This window comes from Melospiza georgiana, chromosome 5 (genome assembly GCF_028018845.1).
Source record: "Melospiza georgiana isolate bMelGeo1 chromosome 5, bMelGeo1.pri, whole genome shotgun sequence".
Lineage (NCBI taxonomy): Eukaryota > Metazoa > Chordata > Aves > Passeriformes > Passerellidae > Melospiza > Melospiza georgiana.
Genome location: NC_080434.1, coordinates 33,886,169 through 33,909,716, shown reverse-complemented (window position 1 = coordinate 33,909,716; position 23,548 = coordinate 33,886,169). Strand labels below are relative to the sequence as shown.

At 41.2% G+C, this 23,548-nt stretch overlaps 1 protein-coding gene across 1 annotated transcript in view; it reads left to right on the top strand.

The window, feature by feature from the left end:
- RNF150 (ring finger protein 150) overlaps positions 1 to 23,548 on the top strand; it is a 71,407-nt gene that overhangs the window by 38,692 nt on the left and 9,167 nt on the right. The window contains exons 2-6 of the mRNA XM_058024612.1: positions 3,319 to 3,569; positions 8,979 to 9,050; positions 9,455 to 9,537; positions 14,333 to 14,429; positions 18,118 to 18,328. Of these exons, the coding sequence (XP_057880595.1) occupies positions 3,319 to 3,569; positions 8,979 to 9,050; positions 9,455 to 9,537; positions 14,333 to 14,429; positions 18,118 to 18,328 (714 nt within the window). The remainder of the gene's footprint in view (positions 1 to 3,318; positions 3,570 to 8,978; positions 9,051 to 9,454; positions 9,538 to 14,332; positions 14,430 to 18,117; positions 18,329 to 23,548) is intronic.

Below are 23,548 nucleotides of genomic sequence, written 5' to 3'. Positions count from 1 at the left end.
CACCTCTAACACTGATATCTCATTATGTTATTTCTTTCTTTAATTTGCATACTTTTTACATATGTTGCAGCTTATGTGAAACTGAGATAATACAAATATTTTGTTTAAAAAGGGATAAAAGAAAAATAAATTATAAATTACTTTACTTTCCTTTTATTTTCTTCCTAATGTGAACATATTTGAGATTTAAAACATAGCTTAATAGCATGATTGATAAATATCATTCTCTATAATGTCTTGGAGAAATTATCATAAAATCAGTAAAACGTAAAAAAAAAATGATTGTTATTTGTCACTGCTCTGGTTATTTTTTCCAACAATGCTTCATTACAAGTGGTAATATTTTCTAAGAAAATAACCAGATAGTCTGAAATTTTAAATATATTAAGGGTTTGAATAAATAAAAGCATCTGTTTTCCTCTTGGAATAATAGTGTCTTCTACATTGCATTTCAAAAAAGTTTTATTTATTATACATCCATGGCAATTTGCTTAGTGTCCTGTGCCCAGAAATATACTAAAGCTATATTAAACTATAATATAATTGAACATGATTAAACTACATTGTTAAAGTTTTTTTAAGACGTGCAAGATTCAAGATGATTAAATTGTTAGGATAGTACCTGTGTTTTCTGCTGGGTTTGTCTCTGTCTCCATTTTCATGGAGATGTCCATGCAGTGTCCTGGGTTGCACTGACCATGATGTTAAAGGTCACTGCTGGATAAGTCACTTGGACAGAGTGGTGGCTTTTGAGAGCAGTTGATTAAATTCAGTAATATTGGCTGTGGAATTTTTCACTGTGGGGTTTTTTTTGGCTATGCATGAGATTGGTATTTCAGTTTTCCTGTAGAATGATTTTTTTTTTTTTTTTAAGATGGGGAAAAGAACAAAGGAAGTCATTTGGACAGCTAAGCCCTGCTCCAGACAATTTTTCTTTTTGACTGCAGGAAAATTACTGGCGTGGCACCAGTGCCCTTCTCAGCCACTTTGAGACTTGGCAAATTTTCCCTAGGCCATTAGGGTAATGTTTGCATTAGCCTTTTGTAATAAATAGGTATCAGAAGAGTTGCAAGGCTAGATTTGTCTTGACTGCTGATGGTAGACTTGCTAGGAAAAAATCAAGGGGAATAGCTGAAAAACAGCAATGCTTTATAGTATCAGCAGGAAGGTTAAGTTTCCAGTCATGAATATCTGAAACTCCTGACTCAGCCAAACATTTGATCCTCTCTATCCATTTAGTGACCTGTTCATAGTCAGGGAAGTGTTATGATGGAAAGCCTCTTGATGGAAAGAGCGTGGTGTTTGCACTTGTGCTCTGCGCCTTGAGAGACCAGGGCTCAGTTCCCAGCCTCATGGCACATTTCTCTGTCTGCCACAGCTATTTCAGTGCCTCCAGCTGATGCAGGCACCCAGCAGAATTTTATAAAATTTCCACCACAATTAGGGTTTTCTGCTGAGCACCATCCCCATCCAAAGGCCTGCCAAACACCTCGTGGCCTTCAGCATCCAAATCCATTTGAAAACCTGGGCTATACCTCCCAGGATTTCTTAGTGGAGAAACGTCTGAGCTGGACTTTGAGGAGCAGGATGCAGTGCTGAACTGGTGAGGCTCACATTGGGTAGCAGCTTGGAGGGAGAGGGATGCTGCTGAAAATACAAGTCACCCTCCCACACCTCCATTTGTGGCCGAGGGATCCCTTCCATCTCCATGAGTGCCCCATGGCTGCAGTGCTTTCTCCTCCTGCCACAGTAAAATGACAGACAGCCATGGGATTAACAGCATCAGCCAGTTTCCTGGGATTTCATGTCAAATTCTGAGGCCCCACCCCAGTGCAGCTCTTTGAGTTCAGACACTCCCAGTTTTACCTCTCTAAATGCCAGTTTGTGACCATTTCATTTGCTGCTGCTCCTAGCACTTTTTTACATTACAATACACCCTGTCTGCCCTTACCTGCTTAGAGCAATTGGCTATTGCAAAACATAGTTTAGGTGTAAAAATTGTCTACATGCTTGTTTCATGAAGTGAAAGAACAGAATATCCCTAATATTAAACTGTGAAGCAGTGATCATTTATTTGTGAGGCCATTAAAGGCATTAAAGGCATTAAAGGCATTTAACAACCTGGTGATTCCCAGATAATTTCAGACCACATATATTTCATGTACACAGGGGATTTAAAATTAAAAGGAGAATACTTTCAGCAATGTCTGATGCAGGTAACATCAAAAAGTGCTGGACAGAGAGGAAAACGGGTGTAAAGTTGAGGATAGCTGGATCAGTGGAGGGCCCAGTTCACAGGGTCATGGCAGAAGGCCTGGCAGCAATGTAGGAAGTCCCTGCTTCATCCCATTAGTGGGATTTTGCTGCCTCAGCAGTGCTGACGTGTGTTTTTGTGGAATTGATCAGTGATCTTGACTGTAAATGTTATCAGTTGGAGAGCCCAGCTCCCAGCAAAGAGTCACAAATTGCTGCATGGCCTTGGGCTGTGGGCGCCACTGGGAGCATGTGGAGCTGCTCTCTGGGTGCCAGCCTGGTGCAAGAGCAGTGATACTTTGGTGAGTTCTGGTTGTGAAACCATGTGGGAATCTGTGATTGAAAGTGTTTCTGATCCGAATGCAGAGTTTGGAGGAGCTTCTCTGACAGACTCATGGCCCTGCAAAACAGACTGTCATAAATGTGTATGGGGTGTTGGGTGCAGTGCACCTCTCTTTTTGCAGTGTTTGCAGCAATGTCATCCAGATAAGCCTCAGTAAAATGGACATGGAGCCATTAGAGAGGGCCCAAAGGAGGCCACGAGGATGGTGAAGGGCCTGGAGGGGAAGTTGTGTTGGTCTGTTCAGCCCGGAGAGGAGGAGACTGAGGGGAGACCTCAGTGCGGTTATAACTTCATCAGGAGGGGAAGCAGCAGGGCAGGCACTGATCTCTTCTCTCAAGTGAGCAGTTATGGGACCTGAAGAAATGGCATGAAGCTGTGTCAGGGGAGGTTTAGGTTGGATGCTGAGAAAAGATTTTTCACCCAAAGGATAGCTGGGCCCTGGAACAGCCTCCGGAGGGAAGTGGTCACAGCACCAACCCTCACAGAGTTCAAGAAGCATTTGGACAAAGTTCTCAGGCACAGAGTGGAATTCTTGGGATGTCCTGTGCAGGGCCAGGAGTTGGACTTCAGTGATCTTTGTGAGTCCCTTCCAACTCAGGATAATCTGTGATCCTATGATTGCCTTTTGGTTCCTTCCAACTCAGGATAATCTGTGATTTTAAGATTGCCTTTTGGTGATCACTTGATTTACCTAAGGTTCCTTCTCTCTCTCTGTCTGCTAGGCCTTGAAGACGTGGTAGCAATAATGATTCCCGAGCCCAAAGGCAAGGAGATAGTGAGCCTGCTGGAGAGGAACATCACGGTGATGATGTACATCACCATCGGGACGCGCAACCTGCAGAAGTACGTCAGCCGCACCTCGGTGGTGTTCGTCTCCATCTCCTTCATCGTGCTGATGATCATCTCCCTGGCATGGCTGGTCTTCTACTACATCCAGAGGTTCCGCTACGCCAACGCCAGAGACAGAAATCAGGTCAGCAGGGCTGGAGAGACTGCTTGTGTTTCCAAAACATCACCGTGGAGTTTGTTGTAGGAGTAAAAGTTAAAGAAATTGTCTGTGTGTAGTAAAAACAGGCAACCAAAGGAAAGCCCAATAAAGGTGAAAAGAATAGGAACATTAAAATGACTGGGAAAATCCAAAACTTATGCCAGTATAGATGGGATTCAAGGAAAAACAGATATTAATAGTGTATGTATACTATGGGTGTTTTTCCTTATGCAAAACACAAAAAAATAGACAGAAAGGTGATGTTTATCTGTGAAAATATTGTTGTGGTACATATAGCCAAATGTGATAGCAATGTGTACAACTAAAGACCCTTGAGATCAAAATGCATTGTGAGGTATGTGTGTGTCAAGCAGTGTTCTTGATGAGTGAAGAAAGGGGAAAAAAGAACCTATTCTCACTTTAATGCTTCCTTAGAAGGATCTTGGGCTAGAAAGAGAAGTGTTGCTCTTCATTTGACAATGATCACTGAACAGGACTGTAGTGATAGCCACTAATGTTATTAAACCACTGTTATTGGTTTTGGCATCTTGTCCAAAGCCCTTGAAAGAGATAAAAAGCCTATAGAGCTGAAGAGATGTCAGTAGCAGTGGTTTTGTAAAGCACTGCCCATATTTATGGTAGTTCAGCAGTGAATAATAATAGCAACAATAATAATAAATGTAATATTTTCTTGGCCAGATGCAGCTATCTCAGCAGAACTGGGAAGCTGAGGCTTGTGCATTTCAACCTAATGGTACAGTAGAAAATGTTATCAACACATGAAATTTGAAGAGATAACCATTTTACTGTACTGTAAAAAATGCACTGTAATTCAGAGAGCTTTCTGAACCCTCAATAAATTACTGTCAGGACCAGGAGGGTTACCTAGCTTATTCTGCAGAAAAGGTAAAATCGGAGTATGAACTATCATTTGGTAGAGAAAAGCCCTGCTACACACTCTGTAACAAATACTTGACGTGTAGGAATCCCTCGCCTTCCCCCATTGAAATTCAGGCATCCTCTGAGATGGAGAGCAGCTGCTCTGTATTTACTGACAGAAAGAATGTATTTTCCATTTAAATATACAGTCTGGAATTTTGGATAGCAAGAACGAGACTATCCCAGCTGGAATTGGAACATCATTGGCAGCAGATTCGCTGTGACTGCAGCGTCTGGGTAATTTTTAGATGCTTTGTCTGCAGAAGCACATGCGTGCCTAATTTGTGTGTGTGAGCAAGTGTGCTTTCAGTCAAGTAATTATACAGGCAGCTTAGCAGTGTAAATAGACATACATAAACATGAAACTCAGCAAAATAGGAAGCTCATTCAGGTAATATGTTGTAGTTTGAAACTGATGTCTTTATATGTTCAAACATATTTCCTTTTCAGTATTTTCTTTCCAAAGTTTGAATGAGACCTACATGTGCACAAGCAGTTGTCCTATGGAGAGGTTTTAACAGCTTGGTTATTATGCTAGTTCTGTTCTTTAGAAGAATTAGAAAGGATGCCTCCTAAGTAATTACATATTATTAATTATTGATATTATTATTTTGAAGGGAAAAACTGGGCAATTATAAGGGGCAACCTAAAAAGTCTTCATGCAGTTTTCTTCATACAGTTTTGTCTGACATCTAGTCTCTTTGTTAGCTCTTTTCATATGAAAACAGTAGCAATATGCAAACAAAACTCTGTTATTTGTGTTAATGGGTTGCTGTGGCTTTTTAGTCTTGTTTCTTTTAGTCCTGGCTACACAATATAATGATGTAGGTAGTTCAGAAGAGCTCAGCTTGCTCTTGCCCTTCCCATGAGTTTCCTCTTTGTTTTCCATCAGGTTCTGGGTTTTCTTTTTCTTTGACACATTCTGTTGTAGTTCAAGGATGAGATCACAAATTTCTGATCAAAATCATGCTGTCCTTTTGTCAGGCCTCATAAACACTTTTGTGTAGTCCCTCTTTATCTGGTGACTCTCCAAGTCCACTTCCTTTCTTTCACTAGGTGTAAGTTTCTGAGCAAGCAGTAAATCCAAAACAAAGTGATTTGGTTGCCATCAAGAAAGCAGTGAGTCCAGCTATTGAGAGAGGAAGCCAGAGAGACTGAAAAATCTCCTGGAATCATTTGCTGTGACTCCACAGTGAGATGAAACCTGGACATAGTCCATCTACATTCTCAGCCACCACTCTTACTCATCATGTGTGCAAAATCTAAGTTCACATGCCAGGAGGAAGACACAGCTTACTCCAATTAGGTGCCTGATTTTGATGAGTGGAGAATCAGGATTTCAGAGATTCTTGCTGAATGCCAGGGTCTATTCATCCCCACTTGGCTGAGGATCAGTGCAGTAGAGCACAGAATTGTCTTCCACCGTGGGCTTGTGCACCTACAGCCAGGGTGTCAGCTACAAACGTGGTGAGATATCTATTTTAATTTTAATTTTCTATTTTAATACATTTAATTTTTGAGAGTACCTCTGGCACAGACAACTGTACATTACATATGGAAGTAGAAGATAGGTAGTAATATTCACATTGATTGAACCTTTTTTCCCATCTAACGAGATGTCCAGGAGGTTGGTGGTTGCCTTGTTGATGAATCCTTTCGACATGAAGAGAATAAATTTGTGTAAGAAAATCTGCTTCCTCAGCAGCTTGCTCCTGGAGGGCTCCTGAAGATGAGAGAGTTGAGAGATTTTGTAAAAGGCTGCGGAAATTGTTTAAATCAAGAAATATCACATTGTAGAGCTAATTGGAAGCAGAATTAGAATTACATGACAAGTTAAGTTCCAGAGACAATTCAGCATTGCCATCTCCTCAAGACCACTGCATCTGACATGCTTAACTCCTTCCAGTCCAGCACTGAATGTTGCAGCATTGCTAATGAGATTATGAGATTTATGACTGTAAATCTCTAAGCCTCACTTTAAACCCTTAAACTGCTGTAATGCCTCTTATCTTTTGGGAAAAATAATTGGTTATTGATAGCATGCCTTGCATTCAAATGGGAGAATCCTTTGAAGTTACGACTTTAGACCAAGAAATTCCTGTTCTTTCAGAAACTAAATTATTCTTATTTATGTGTAAGTTATGAACTTATCTATATTTACGATAGATAAGAGAAAGAAAACATGAAAGCAATCAAATCAAAGATGTAGAGGAGTTTTTAATCTTGTCCTTTCCCCTTCAAGAATGTGCAAAAAAGAACTGAGACATTTCATTCATTAAAGTAATAGTAATGATAAAAAGGGATCACAAGCACTTTCTGAAGCATGACATAATGGCTCTTGTCTGGCTGCATGTTATCAGTCTGTCTTTGATTCACATTAAAGAACCAAATAGCTGACAAGAAATGTTTCCAACTCTCATTGATTCTTTTATTTAAGGGAGACTCTGAGAAAGATGGACCACAGAAAGAGATGTTGTCTAACTACAAGATACTCCTTCATGTGCAATAATTAAGTTGCTGGAAAGCTCATATGTAAATCTCCTTTATAGCCAAGATTGTCTTCACCTCTTTAGCCAGATCTGAAATTGCAGTCTGCTGTCAATATTGTGTGTGTTTTGCCAGCCTTTCCAATCCAACAAACTTACTGTCTAAATTTAATCTAGTGATTTTAATTGAATGTGAAGACCAAAGTGGCAGTTTAGTGGTCACATCTGTGTGGTGATTAGGTCTCAGCTTATGAATTACCTCAAACTTTCTTCTGTTTTTGGCCGCGTGCTCTCAGCCCCTCCAGCTGGAAACCCTTGCTGCTGACAGGTCCCTCTGAACTCTGCAGTTTCCCAGCTCAGAAAATTGAATGTCTTCTGGATCACCAAAGGCCCTAAGTGTCTCTCCTCTCTAGCAACACATGGCTGGAAATGTGTTTGGGGAAAGGAGGCGAAGGGAAGGGTTCAGGTCATTTATTGGTGGCAAATTGGAATGTCCTGTGTCATGAACTATTTTAAAGAAAACATTGGAGTGGGCATTGCTGCATGAAACCATGTGAGAGAGGCATGGAAAAACAAGGAATGCCCAGAGCAGGGTCACAGGATGGTCTGGGGGCAGAAGCACGTGGCAGCTGTGCTTCCAGCTGCAGAAAGGGTGGCCAGAGAGGAGTCGGGATCAGCCTCTTCCTGGAAGTGCACAGGCTAATGGTCACAAATTACCAGAAAGAGAAATTCCATTAGTGTGTTTAGACAAGAAAAGAGGCCGAGATTGGTCAAGCGCTGGAACAAATTATCCATAGAGGTTGTGAAATCTCCTTTCTTGGAGATAGTCAAAACTTGACTAACGCAGCTCTGACTTTGAAGTTGATCCAGCCTTGAGCAGGGGGTGGGAATGCATGACCTCCCAAAGGCTTTTCCAGCCTGTGAGGCTGTCTCCAGACTGCCTTGTGGCTGGATTAGCACAAGTGAGCAGCCAGGTCCTTTAGCACTGACACAGGACAAGCTCCATGGCTGGCCAGTGACTGTGTGAGCTGCCCTGCGATGCTCCCAGCCTCTTGCAAGGAGCACACATGTCCATTTGCAGTGTCTGAGCACAGGGTGCTTTGTGTCAGGCTTTAATCCATGTGGCTGTGACCCTGTGATGCTCTCAGCCTCTTGCAAGGAGCACCCATGTCCTTTTGCAGAGTCTGAGCACAGGGTGGTTTGTGTCAGGCTGTAATTACATGCTTTAACCCTGGTGGCTGTGACCCTGCGGTGCTCCCAGCCTCTTGCAAGGAGCACACACGTCCTTTTGCAGTGTCTGAGCACAGGGTGCTTTGTGTCAGGCTTTAACCCTGGTGACTGTGACCCTGCCAGCACAGTAACAGTGTTTTGGAAATGTGGGGGAACAGTCAGAAACATCACGTCCACTGGAGGAAATGATAGAAAGGCAAAGAATGAGTAAATGGACAGGATGTTACTGCTGGACTATATAGTGCTGTACCTGTAAGAAACTGCAGATGCTTCCACCTCATTCTTATGAAATAGGCAACTCTGTATTGTGGGAAAAAACACAGGAGAGATTATTCAGAGTTTTTGTAGTTAAAAAATTTAACAGCTCACTTTGAGAAGTTGTATCCTGCTGAAGATCATGAACTAGTTATGGAACATGTAAGAATAAAGTTCAGCCTTCACTCTGCTAACTGCCCAGTATTTTTTTATGTTTAACAAGTGTCATTAAAAAAAGAGAGGGAAGAAGTAGGATAACCAAATAATGGACTCGTTACCTGCATTGGTATGCACTGCTGCAGCGTCGAACACCTATTGTTCACCTTATTGTTGAACACCTATTGCCCTTTTTATGAATTATTATGTTTAAATCTATACACTCTCCTGTTCCATGTAGTTAAAATTATTAAGAAGCCTAGGGAGAAAAAAGTTTGATTTGTGCATGATGAGATGCTCTTTGCTTAGAGCCACTTTTGTGTTGCAGCGGCGCCTTGGAGATGCTGCGAAGAAAGCAATCAGCAAGCTGCAAGTCAGGACTATCAGGAAAGGTGACAAGGTAATTTTTCAAAATGCTTGTTACTAAATTAAACTCTGTGCTGGGGATTTCTGCAGACCTCTGGAACAACGAGGCAGAACAGAAATGCCAATTGCTTGTTTAGCTGCTGTGTCCTTCAGCGCTGGTAAGCAAGTTATGGGTGAAGCTGAGTGTGGAGAGGGGGTGATTCGGTTAAAGATGCAAAAAATTCTGAAAGTTAAAACATACAAACTAAATCTGCACGCTTCCCAGTGCAAGTTTCCAGCTGGAAACATGTCAGAAAATCTGACTTGCTGCTTTTGAAATGCGTTACTGGATTTGCAATGTGCTTCAGTGACTGTTTTACTTTGTCACATAGGCTCGTGTAGGAAGAGATTAGCTAACAAACTAAGAAATAAATATGATGAATATTCTCTTTCCCATAGGAAACTGAGCCAGACTTTGATAACTGTGCTGTTTGTATCGAAGGCTACAAGCCCAATGATGTTGTCAGGATATTGCCTTGCAGGTAAATTGAATATGCTTTTAGTTCTAATGATCTCTACTTCAAGACAGTCTCTGCTCTCAGTTTCACAGTGGTGAGATTACCTGAGAACTCGGGGAGGGAAGGGTGAATTTATTATTTTGGCCTGTTCTGAATCTCTTGGTAAAGATATCTGAAATGCCTCTTTATTTAACGTGAAGTGAAACTAGTGATTGGTGGTGAGACCCTGAGGGTTTCATGTGGTAGTCAGAAATTTTGTCTGACCTGAGCCTATAATAAAGTCTTTAGCAGGATTTTTAAACTGAAGTTTTGATTTATCTGTTTTCCTCACTGTTTTTTTTTTAATTAGAATGAATGCCTTAGGAGAATTTGCCTCTGACTTGTCATGTTCACTGGCTTGAGAAACCAAAATACTTGTTTATTTTCCTGCTATAGTAGATATTTGAATGTTACAAGCTGTCCATTTCTGTTAGTTCATGTGATTCATTAAATCTGTTTACTGCCATCACTAAATGGCTAACACAAAGCAACAGATTAATCAGAAATTTGACCTACTGTAGATTCCCCGCAATGACAAATTGCATGTGAACTCTTTTTTTTTTTCTATAAGCAGACACAAACACATCACTTCATGAAGCAGAAATACGGAAAAATGAGAAACTACCAGAAAATGTGGACCTTGGTTTGGCATCAAGCCTGTTAGTACAGAAGCAGAATAAAGCTTGGAAATTTTGCATGATAGAGACAGGCAATGTTTTGAGGTAGATCTACAACAGCTTAAATATTTGTCCAAGCTTTAGCTTTCACTGTGTCCTACCTCATAATTCAATGAGCACTTGTCACCCAGGGCGTTGTGTCAGGCAGAGGGAATAGGAAACACAGAGTTAACAGGTGGTGTTTAGTTCTGGCTGGCTTGAAAGGTCACCCAGAAAGTGACTCATGCTAAAAGGGTAGCAGCAGCAGAACTGCCTTGTAAAATACCCACAGTTTGAGCCTTAGCAGGCTGCAGTTACACAAACTCAAAGGTGTTTCTCAAGCAGCTCTTTCACCAACCCTGGCTTTCCTGCTGCACAAACTGCAAGGGCAGTCAGTGTTTTACATACCTGCATGGGTTTGAACTTCTGAAACATGAAATGGTACTCATGACTCTTTCTGCTCTTTTCAATCTCATCTCCTCATCCAAAACAAAGAGTCGATTCATTTCTCTTTCTTTGAAGTGAGTAGGAGAGTGTTATATCTTGATAAAGACCTACAGACTCTGTAGTTTTCCTGCTCCAGTATCCTCAGTTGAGCCATGTGCATTTTCTAGCATGGGAACCTCATTAAACCTCCAGTACAGCAGTGGATGAGCTCTGAAGTAAAAAACAATACATGTTTACTAGTCTTGTTTTCCCAGCTGTCCTCTCTTTGCTGCTGGCTCTGGATAGCTGTTCTTGTGTACCCCACTCTGGAGAGCTTGGAGGAGAATTTCCAGTGAACTTGTGCTTCTTCCCCTCTGTCTTCGTCAGGTAGCTCCCACAGCTGACTGAATAATAAACTTCACTCTACAGAGTGTATTAAACAAACAAGGAATGACACTTGATAGCAGTAAAAAGTGCTGACTTGCAGCTGGTTTTAAGTTTAATGGTAGCAAACATCCCTGAAGTTGTCTTTAAGGGCACTGACACCAGATCAAATGTAGCCAAGTTCATTGTTCCTGGAGTGGCGTCTCTTGTCATAGCCTTACTTCATTCTGCTTGTCTTCCATCTCCAGTTTCAGAACACCACTGCCTTTTCTGCTCCAGCTTTGGAGAAGGTGCTGGTCCTGCTGCTCCCAGTGTGTGCCTGTTACTAAACTTTTACTAACTAAACTTCTGTAGGGAGGTGAGACATTTCTTCCAGCCCTATCTCTGCTGAGTGCCTCATAGGTTCTTGTTTTTGCCATTTCATTTCTTTCACCGATAAACACATTCTCTGACCTTGTTCCAACTCTTTCTTTTTCCCTGAACCTTCACTCCACGAACAGCTGTGATTTCAGTTTTCACTCCTGCTTTCTCTTTTTATTATCTTCCTGTGAAAACTATTTCGTCACACGCATTCTTCCCTTTTATTCCTTCCTCTCACCCTCATCATCTTCTTTTGTCCTCCTCAGAAGAAAATAATGCTGTACATGCACCCCCCAAAATCTCACACCTTCTTGTTGGATGCTACTCAGCCTCTCACAAAAATTCTAAATCCTTTACTTCAGCCCTAGGTCTAATCCAGGCAACTGATGCTCTTACTTGGGGTTATCAGGGATGTACCTCTCTTTCTGCATAGGAGTGGAAGCTGAGAGGAGAATAGTTTCCCTTCATCTGGAAAAAAAGCCTCTCAAAATTGTTGGCAAGCTGAACACTTTACAATAGCTGTACTAAAAAAAAAAAAAAAAAAAAAAAATTAATTTATATTTATACAAATATTTATTTTATATAAATAATTATATATAATTAATATATAATTTATAATTATATATAATTATAATCAACCATATATATTTATATTTATATTTATATTTATATTTATATTTATATTTATATTTATATTTATATTTATATTTATATTTATATTTGTCTATGTATCTATATTATTATTATTATTATTGTTATTATTGTTATTATTATTATTATTATCTGGACTGAGTGCAACATGATTTTTTTTTCTTGCATGATTAAAATTGCGTCTTTAAAAAAGCCACAAATACATTTCAAACAAAAGCAGGGGTCCCAGGAAGGCAGCCCTCTGGAGCAGCACAGGGCACTGGCACGCACACACATCATTCTTGGCAGCTTTTTCCAACACACTCTGCAGTCTCCTGGGATGAAGGCTGCAAACCCCCTGGCAATTTATTGAAGTGCTTCATTACCTTGGCTGTGGTGAAGCCTTTCTTGTTGTGTAACCTGGATCTCACTTGCTGCAGTTTAAACAACATCATTGTGCTGCTTGTCCCTGGGAGAGGTGGGGAACAGTTGTTTCCTTTCCGTCGTAAAAATCCTTTTGAGGCTCTGACAACATCTCGCCTTCCTCTCTGTCAGCCCCTCAATTGCAGTTCTTTTGAAAATCTTTTCAAATCGACATCAACATCATTTTGTAATGAATGTGGTTGCACACAATAGGGAAAAAATCTGTATTTTTTTCTAGCTTTGATTTGATTGTCAAAGCCATGTCCTGAGCCTGAGCTTGAAACATCTCTCACTGTTTTCCTGTTTGGGTCATTACTTCTGAAATCACCCATGGTGACTCCATCACCTCCTTCCATTTAAAACCTGCCTCAGTCAGAACTGCAAAGGGAGGGATCTTTGGTGCAGTTGATCTTTTTACATCTTTGTCTTACCATGGGACAGTGAAATGCTGCAGTTCTCTCATCATATTTTATGCTGACATTTCTTTTGCTTGAATTTGGAACATGAAACAATTGATAATTAGTTGAATGCCATTAGCATGTACATAGAGCTATACCCAATAAACTTTCAAATCCAAATCTGCAAAGCCTGCCACCTTGCTTTGCTGCACAAATGTTTACATGTTCAAAACAGATATTGTAAGAGCTCTAATTGTGTAATGCAGTAAAAGTTTTTTAAAAAGCAAATCTTCATCTGATTTTCAGTAGCATTCCATTATTCTGTGGATTTCTGTCAATAATCAGGTTCCCTCTGTAGTACATATTAAATCTGAAATTAATGGAGTCATAATACAGTGTGCTAAATTAGTATTGAGATGTGCAAAGTGACAAGATCTGTCATGTTTTTAAATTACTTGGCGTTGTTAGGATTTCTTTTAGAATATTGTTTTTGAAGCCAACTTTAGGAACACTGAACTTCAGATTTTAAAGTCTTTAAGGCATGAAAGTGTTCCAAGCTTTTAGTGATGAACAAACATCATGAAATTCTCTAATATGAATCCCAGTTTGACTGAGGCTTTCAAAGCTGGAAATTGAAAACAAAAGGGAATTTTCTGGCCTATGGTAAAATGTCTTGGTGGAAACTATGTATTTTTTATTCAAAACAGATTTTGGAAATCTGTTTTGTTTTCTGAGAGATTCATAAATATCTCAGGTTTTGTAAATGGACTGATTATTTTGGCACAAACGTGCTTCAAATATTTGCCAATAAGAATATTGATGGGTTTGATTATATAATTAAAGAAACCAATCACTAACAACAACTTCATGTAGCTGAAAGGTAAGACATAATGAATTAACATTGAACTAACAAACTCAAGAAAATCTGTTGGTTAGACTTCTAAATGTAAAATTACACGTGCCTAAGAACTGTATCTTAATGCTTTCACCTGTTCAGAGTGCTTGTCTGATGATGTGCTGAACATGCCTCTCCTAAGATAGGTTGGTTTTTTTCTAATTCAGTTTATTTCTTTATGCCTCTATCCTGAAAAATACTAGACCCTCAATGGTTTCACGTTTAAATTATGTATAATCAGGTTTGTCTGTAGAAGTTTAAGAAAAACTAACATGATTGTTACCTTTTCCCACAAGCAGCTTTTGTTTACTGGCAGCCTTTAACATTTAAAGAGAATTGGGTTTGCTAATGCATTTTGTGTATTTTTGCTAAGTCTCTGAGTATGTACATCATCCATTCCCAGCACACTGAAATGCGCACACGTGCTTGAGTTGTTCAGGAATCATTTTAGCCTTATGTGCATAGGACCTGGTTCTGCAGTCCTTGAATAGGTCACAAACTGCACCAGTTGAAATACTCTCACTTAAAGGAATTCAGAATTATGTGGTACTAAGTGGTAAGTTGTGCTGTGGTGCATTTGAATTAAGATATCCTGGTTTTCATTGCAGGCATCTGTTCCACAAGTCCTGTGTGGACCCCTGGCTGCTGGACCATCGCACCTGCCCGATGTGCAAAATGAATATTCTAAAAGCTCTGGGGATTCCGGTAAGCACTGTGCAGAGCAGCCCATCAGGGCACAGGGGAAACACCAGCCACCTGAGTCCTTCGCCTGTCTGTCCCCATCTTCCTCTTTTTGCCATATTATTGAACAATTGATTGATTTACTAAGGGAAGTACAGTTGGAAATGTCTGACCCTACCTCTGTCCTGCACCCCACTGGTATTAGCAAGGCACAGCATGTGCGTGGGCATTGGTTGGGTGCTGGATTTGTGTGTCTGTGCCTGCCTGCTTGGTGAAGCAGAAATTGGTCACTGGTGTTTTGGTGGATCTATAGAATCTTTCACAGAGCTTTCAGGACTGGCTTTATTTTTTTTTAATCATGTCCTTGGTTCAAATCTGAAAGTAGAAAGTCTGCAAATAAAGTTTTGTCTGCTATACTCATCAAGGACAGCTAATTGCTCATTCTGGGGAAGCAAGTCCTTTTTCTGTCAGATTTCTCCTGAAGTCCATCTGAAGTAAGGTCTGTACTCCTAATTCCAGTTAAGGGCCATTTCTCCCAGCTACTAAGCATGTGGTGGAGCACATGACATACAAGAAATTGTTAAACTCTTTGTTATTTGGAGCATTCAGATGTGGTTAGAGGCTGCCAGAGTGATTGATCTTTGTCAGTTGTGTGTTTGCATTCAGATGGTGTGTGTCCTGTCTGCCATACAAGTTCCCAACTGGAGCTATCACAGAGCTCAGGGAAGGAGTGAGTCACTCTCCCCCCTGTGCAAGGCTCCTGAAGTTCAATACTGAAACACCTCCAGGTGCTGTAAATAGCCCCCCAAGTTCCAGTCAGTGATGCACCAGCTCACATTTGAAAGAGCTCTATAAAATAAAATACTTCACTGAATGTGTTGGGGAGCTGCTATAGCCATTCTCAGAGAAACCAGTTCCATGGAGATAGGAAGCAGGTAGCAGGCAGATATGTTAATAAACCTAATATAATCCAAACTGAAAACATGCAAGTGGGAAAAAAGAAGGAGGGCATTGTAGCTAGGGTAATGCATCCAAACAGAGTGGCTACTTTTTCTGCTAAATGTGTATATTGTCTTTCATATGTTTAGTGGTGATACAGCTGTGAAATCGGTGTCTAAGATGAAAAGCCCAGATGAAGGCTAGTTCTGCCATTCACCATCTCCACTGATGGCTCAAATACAGAAATGAAGGCTAGCTCTGCCATTCACCATCTCCACTGGTAGCTTAAATACAGAAATGAAAGCTTAAATACACAAATGAAGGCTTAAATACACAAATGAAGGCTAGCTCTGCCATTCAGCATCTCTGCTGATGGCCTAAATACATCTCTGACCTAGGCTAAATACAGAAATATTTCCTTAGGTTCTATCTCAGATAGATAATTGTACTGAGCATACCATTAAAGATGCTGCTGTAACTTACATGAACAACTGGTTCAAATTAAGATTTCCAAATCAGCTTTGGTGTCGGTGTGTCTTGACACAAAAAACAAAGCACTTGGATGTTTATGTTCCACTAGCAAAGGTTTTTTTGGGGGGGATTTTATTCTGTAAAAATTTCCTGCACAGATTTCATGCTGTCCGCCCCCTTCTCCCTGCCCAGCACAGCTGAGGACAGCCCAGGGTGGCTGTCATTCCTAAGGAATGCTTTCTGGAGCTCCCATGAGCCAAAAAAGCCACCAGCACACATGAACTGGTGTTTTCAGAGGCTTGTCACTTAGCCAGGTGTCCACAGGCTGCTGTCCATTGGGAAAAGATGTTGCCCTCAAAGAACCTGTAAAGTTCTAGGGCTTCTCAGTGAAAGGTGGCAGACGTTGCTGTAGAGTGGATAAAGCAAAATGTCATTCCCCAACCACGTTCTTGAGTCCTGCTGAGCCCTCTTAGCTGAAATTTCCACACACAAAAGAAGAAAAAAGCCTTAGGCAGGCATCAGCCTCTGGTGGGAGACTTGGGTGCAAATTTGCCAAAGCCCTTTTGCAGGCTTTTACAATGGGATGAATGAGGAAATCTTGCCCCAGACAGGCTGTGGGGTTTTTTTCCTGCCAGCTGCATGTTTGTCCTGTGGTTGTTATTAAAGACCTGGCTTGCATGTCTGTGGATATATTGTGCTTCATTTAGCAGGAAGACTTTGGGTTTTCCAGGAAAGGATCGGTTAAACCCCAAATATCTGAATGTTTCAATTCAATTCGCAGCTAAGCTCTGCATTTGCTTTGTAATAGAGACTTCAAATATGATGTGCCCCAAGCTCAGATTCCCCAGGCAGCTGTGGGGAACCAATGGGGGAATCGATAAAAATTTGTGTCTGTATATAAACTGCTGGTGTCAACCAAAACTCCTGCACTCATTTTCACAGTGGCTGAGCACCCCAACACCTCCACTTCTGCAGCTCCAGGACATTATTAACCATCTACCAGCAAATGGTTGGCCTTTATCTGATCAGAATTTAATATAAATCGTTTTATAGCATGCTGCTTAGTTTTGGGCATTTTTTCAATTAAAATTATTCAGGAGTAAACAGGAAATAATATTGCTTAATTATCTCAAGCAATATTATTTTTGTATCTTTAATGTTTGGTTTGACTTTCAGTTATAATCCTCTCTTTAAAAGGTTTAAAAGTTTGTGATAAAACCCCATTCTAGGAATAAATGGAATCAGAGCAAAGGACAGACAACTGGTCCCCTGAAAAATTGAAATAATGTTTTCCTGTAGGAGAAAGGAAAATAGGCCTTTTGTTTTTAATATACATTGCCATCAAAGGTAAATTAAATTAAAAATGAAATTCTGAAAACATTGTTTTATAATAGCTAAGAGAGAGGGAAAGAGTAATGGATCTAAGGGATAGGTTTGGGTCCTACATATAAGTGATTGTACTTCACTTGCAAAAGTACAGATTCACTGAGTTTCATTAACATCTGGTATAGCTGAATGTCCCTTTTTTATCCCAAATCTGAGGTATTCTTGCTGCCTGTGGATAACACTGGAGCCAGACAACAGCAATTCTAGTTTCCATTCCAAACTTCAGTTTGTGGATACAAGACTGCTTAAATCGCCTGTCTTTTTCATTAGGAACACGTCTTGCTGTGTCCCTCTGTCACTGGTGTTGTTTCACATAGCAAGAAAGACTGTGAATCAAAAAATGCTCTTCAGCTTCCCATTCTTGTCTGCTTGTTTCTTTTCTCATAATTGTGTTTTGTAGGAAATACAGTATTAGCAAAGATGATGTTTTGGTGTTTAGAAACTTGTCTTACAAGCAGTTTTAGCTTCTAGTTTTGCACCACACACATAGATGCATCCACAGGGCATTCTTATTGAATTCTTATTCCTGTAAGCTCATATATTAAAAAATAATAATAATCATTAGAAAAGATAATTGTTCCCCCTCAGCTCCTGTTTCTGTTTACATTTGTGATTGAGCAGATCATACCAAAAAGCGAGTTACTTTTTCAATGTGCACATTCCGAAACCCTTTTAAAAGTATACATAAGAATGTTTAGCAACTGTAGGTGACACAGTTTAATACTCAATATTTCCATGGCATACTTTGGGTCTCTCTCCCAACAGACTGTAGTACGTTTTAAGCACATGGAGACAAACCCTGTGTGCTTATTCATTGTATGTTGTCATTTTTCAAAGCCAAGAAGTCTGAAGAAGAGGTAATAAGTGAACGGAATATTTAGGTAGGAGCTGGATTTTCTCCTTTTCTCCCCGTTAGCCCAATGCAGACTGCATGGATGACATACCGCCAGACCTGGAGGCGTCCATCGGGGGCCCCCCGACGAACCAGATCACGGGGGCCAGCGACACCACGGTGAACGAGAGCTCCGTGGCCCTGGACCCCCCTGCCCGGAGCGTGGGAGCGCTGCAGGTCATCCAGGACGGGCCCTCCTTCCCCCAGCCCGCCGAGGGCACCTTCACTGCCACCAGTAAGTGACACATTCTGGCAGCATTTGCGCCGAAATGCATGTCTAGGAACCCCCGCCACACACCCGTCTCTAGTGAGCGGCCTTTGAGGGCTTTCCATTTGCCTGAGGATAAGTAAACTTAATTATGGTGTATTCTGCTGTACTGATGGTCAGAGTTGCTGTACTTGAAAGCCTGAGTGCAGTTAAGCAACACCGATGATCTGTACAAAACCAAATCATTACATGTTTTCAGTGCCTTCAGTTTTCACTGTGTAAGGTGTGTCAGCGGTACCATTGGAACAGGTAATTCTCAAAATGCTTGCATGTCTCTCTGTTCCTAAAAATTATGTTCTTTCTCGAAAATCTGCTTCTGACAGTTTAAAAGAAATGTTGTCAGCTATTTTGAATGAGGACTGTGCTAGTCTAAAATTCTCATTTTTAGGCAAAACAGCAGATCAGTAGAAAATACCTATCTGTTTGATACCGGTTGGTGTATCAAACACCAATAGTGCCTTGTCACCAATAGTGACAAGACTGTTATAGAAAATCATCAGATATGCTTGAAGGGAGGTAGAAGAATGTGATAAAATGCAGTTTTGTGTAAGTTCTGGGAAAAATATGCATTTTCAATGGTTTCTAGGTACTGCTATGGGCCTGGGCATGAAAAAGAAGGTAAGTAATAATATTATGTGTAAAAGGTAGGAGACAGAAGATGGCACTAGGCTGAAATGATTTTACATTACTCTTCTTACTTTGTGGAGAGACTTGATAATCCCATTTTTCTCATGTTGTCATGCCAGTGTCATGGAAGTGAAAATAACTTCTAGAAAGACTAGACTTGTGACCATAGGTACTGGTGACCCAGATTTTTACATTCTGTTTTGTGGATTTCAGGTTTCGGATTTGGTCTAAGTTCTGGATTCAGCAAGGGGTGAGCAGCAAGGTTTTAATCCCAGCCATCTTCCATGCTGCCATCTGGGGGCATTCAGTTTTCTCAAGTCTCCCTGAGTGCTGGCAAGAGCTGTTCAGAACAAGATGGGATTCTGTTCCTTCTAATAATTGTTTTGAAATGCATTTAAGGCTGGTTCTCAGAGCCAGCAGAATACTGTGAGGCTACAGAAATGCCTGATTTTGCCTTGGTGCCCTTTGTTTTCCACCTTACCCTCCATTTGCCCCCTTAGCTTTGACAATATTGGACAACAGACAATCCTTAGGGCTGGCAGCAGAGCCCATGGACAAGGACCTTGCACCAAGAGCAGGCAAACCACAGAGCATCAGGAGAGCATCATCACCTGGAGAGACTGGCCAGGCCAGGGAAGGGCTGTGAAAAGAGGCTTTTCACAGGTAGAACTGGGCATTGTAGGCAACCTGAACTCTTAAGGCAGTGAGAGGGGAACGTCCAGGACCTTATGTATAGTTGTGGTATGAATCCAAATGCTAACTAAATCAGAGGGTAGCTGTAGGCTAAATAACTGGGTGATAGCTGTCAGAGTGGATGGACTTTATAGGCATTATGTCTGTTTATTGTATTTCTCATATTCAGAATGCTCAGCTACACAGCACAGGGCTTGCTGAGCGTGCCCTTGCTGTGAGCTGGCCTGCCTGGCAGTTTGTAAGTGATGGCACTGACTGCTGCCAGGAATCTTTGCTGAAGCTGTGGGTTCTGCCCTCTCTGTACAGCACTACTGATGCCAGCCTGCTCCAAGGCTGAATCTGCACTCCAAGGTTTTCCCCTTGTTATTGAATCTGTGCAGACTCCAAGACTCCAGTGCAGCCTTGACCTGGCCTCCTGCACCCAGCTCCACCAGTCCTTGCACCATCCCTTGCTCCTCACAAAAGTTCAGTGGTCCAGGAGGTAAAGGACTTGCCATCTTCTTTCCTCCCGCTCCTGAAACACCTCCCACTTCGTTGTTGCTGCATTCTTTTTTGTCTGTTGATTAATCACTCTGGTATTGTTGTCTTGGTTTGGGTTTAATTTCCCTTCCTGTGTTTCCAGTGATGGTTCAGAACCAGAAGACCTCCCACAGTGTGTCTGGAGGGAGGGTATTCCCAGAATACTGCTCACATGGGGTAAAATTCCATGGTGGCAAAGCTCCTGCCTGCTTCAGTGGGGCCAGATTTATAATGTCTGGAGCTCAGCCAGTGCTTTTCTTTTTACTTCTGTGGGTATGCTCAGCAGACATCCTGCCTTCTTTCTCTCCCTTTGGCTCCCCATGCTCCTGATACCTGTGGGACCCTCAGAAATGTGGTGTACTGTGAACATCTGGACAGGAGTCATAATAAAAAGAGGAGGGAGAGTAGATGGGGGAAATAGTGTGAAATACATAAGAGTTCATCCTAGCTGAGTTTACTGCTCTGACTTTTTAAGCTCTCCAGAGCATGTGACAGATGACAACCTAAGGACCTTTTTCTACAATCATGCATCATGGCAATCTGTGGTGCCCAATTTTAGTGAGTTATGCAAAATGCTGACATTTTTGGAAATCTCAGTGCATGTGGAATTTCCTGCTCTACGTGTGATATGAGTGTGAGCTGGGCTTGGCTAAGATCTGAACCTGAAGGAGCTCTGAGCTGCACCAGCTTCAGAGGGTGGATCTGAGATTTGAGGAGACCATGGCAAGATTCTTTGGGTCAGGCTTAGCTGGGATTGAATGATATGGTTAAAAAGGTAGTTTTCTGGGAAAGTAGCATCTAGGTATTCTAAAGGTATGGTGACACTGGCAGGTGAAAAGTAGTTATTAGATTTTATTCTTTTATGGCATCCATGGTCATTTATCTCCCTGAAGCACTTACTAATTTCTGCAGTAAATAATGTGCACTGTCTTTGCCAGTAGAGTTTATCTCTTCATAAATACTTCCCATTTTTCAATTTAGACAAGCTTTTAGGTTCCATCCATCAGGATATCTCATCCCACCACATAGGGCCTCAGAAATCCCACTGGCACTATCTCTGTAGCTGGAGGGAGATCCCTAAATAATTCTAATGCATACATGAGCAGGATTTTTAGTGTGAAAACCCTGAAACTTTCCTCCAAGGTGTCATACCACCTGCAAAGTGCACAGAGTTTGGCACAGTGTACAGCAGTGTGGGCAGTCTAGACAATATCAGTGGTTCCTTTTCTGCCTCTCATTTTGTTCTTCCCATAAAACCCTGCCAACCTACAGCTCATCATGACTGTTAGGACCCTTTCAAATCTCTCTGATAGCTCTTCATTACATCTATTAATATAACTTTTAGGCAATTATTTTCATCTCTGTGTGTCTAAAATAACTTTGTGAAGAATAGTCAGCCTCTGGAAGTGGATGAAAGTGCATGATGAGAACCTGATCCACTGTTGTCTTGTAACCACTTGACTGTTCCTCCTTGCTGTGAATAGTGGGGTTTTTTATAGGTGGAATGTAAAGGGGGAGGAAAAGGTGGAAAATTCCCTAGGTACTAGTTAATGAAGCAGGTTATTAGCACTTGCATTAGCAGGTTGTGATGCTGTCCCAGAGAGAGGATCCTGATGGGACCTAGTTAAAGGCTGAGCTGATGGGGTCCCACGTGCCTGGCGTGTGACACGAGTCCTGGTGGCTCTGCTGAAATCCTGTGGGGGTATTGCACTGAGTAATTGTCATGGACCAAAACTTCCAATGAGCTGAGTTCCTGGATTGCTTTGGGACCAACACTGATGCCAACATGGTGGCTTCAAAGAGCCACCAAGTGAAGCACACCTGGCACTAAAAATGTGCTCTGGATTATCACATACATCACAAGACTCCTGCCAGGTTCTGAAGGCACAGGGAAGTTTTCCTGTTATAAGACTGCTCCTTCTTTCCATATGTTGAGGAGTGAAATATAAAGTGTTTCTGCACAGAAAATTGCGAAAAGGGATGTACGAAACTGGTGTGAAGCAAGGAGGAAATTTAAATTCTAATTTATTTTTTATTTTCTCTTTCACATCTCCTGTGTCCATTGGCACTGTGTACAGAGTAAGGATGAACACATCAGATCAATAAGGTCCCTTTTCCCCACGGAGCTGTGACAGGGCTCAGTCAGAGGGCATGGTAAAAACAGCACAGTGCACACTAGCATCAGAGTTGCATTAATGAGCATCCACCCAAACTGGCTTTTCATTGTGACTGCCTTCTGCAAGTGCCAATGCATTTGACTGTTCTTTTCATTGTAACTCATGGTAACATATCTGAGGCACTCAGGGAGTAGGCAAGAACATAGGCTCTGCTGGGTGGCAATAATTAAGCCATGAATTAATATACTCAATGTATAAAACAACTTTCCTGGAGATCTCTGTGAATGTTTGCTCTATTTTCCCTCTTGAGGTAGCATAGTGCTATAAATCAATGAAAAAAATGCTCCTAAAGGACAAGTGCACAGCAAATGTATAGAACAAGGGTGCCACTGGCAGTCAGAATATGAAAAGCACTTAGCTGAAATAGCTTTACTAAATTTATTGAATTGTGGCATCTCAGTGGGGGGAGAAAAATCACACAAAGGGAGTTTAAAATCTGCCAGTTCCTTGCCAAGTAATTAAATACACAGTGTTCTTATAAAAGTGTGTTCAGCTGCTGAGGTTTCTTTGGGAGACAGCCACCACTCGTGGTGTGTCAGGTATGCATGAGAAACCTGACTTCAGATTTTGCCCCCAGGTGCTCAGGATATTGAATTCAGCTAAGGTGTTGCTGAACTTCATTGCTTCCCTGTAATTGCATTTTGAAAAGGCACCAGCAAACTGTCTTTCTGCACATGAATAAATGTCAATCTGAAAGACCAAAATAGCCTTAAAGAAGGGAATTTTAGAAGAATGACCCTCTACCAACCTGCTGTAAATGTATATTCCACAGGGCAGAAACAATTGCATGTGTTTGCAGTAGTTCCCTTTGTCTCTCTTCTATTCCTGAATTAATCCTTCAGTTCTTGGTTGATTTTGACTGACAGATACAAGACCACTTCCCTTGTTAAAACTTAAAATGTATATATGCATATATGTACTATAAAGTGGTACTCAGCTTCTAAAAGCCCTTTTTCCAGACTAGATAAAAAATATACCAATATTTTAATCTTGGAGTTTTTGTTATTTTATTTTATTATTTTATCTTGTGTTTTCTAAAGGCTCCTGGGGTCCAACTTGTTCTGGAACTGCCTGGGAACCTCTTGGCCATGGCCACTTTTCAATGAGAGGAGTGAAAAGTGAAGGAACTTGAATAAAAAAGGAATGGCCAAAGGCATTAAAACTGAACTTA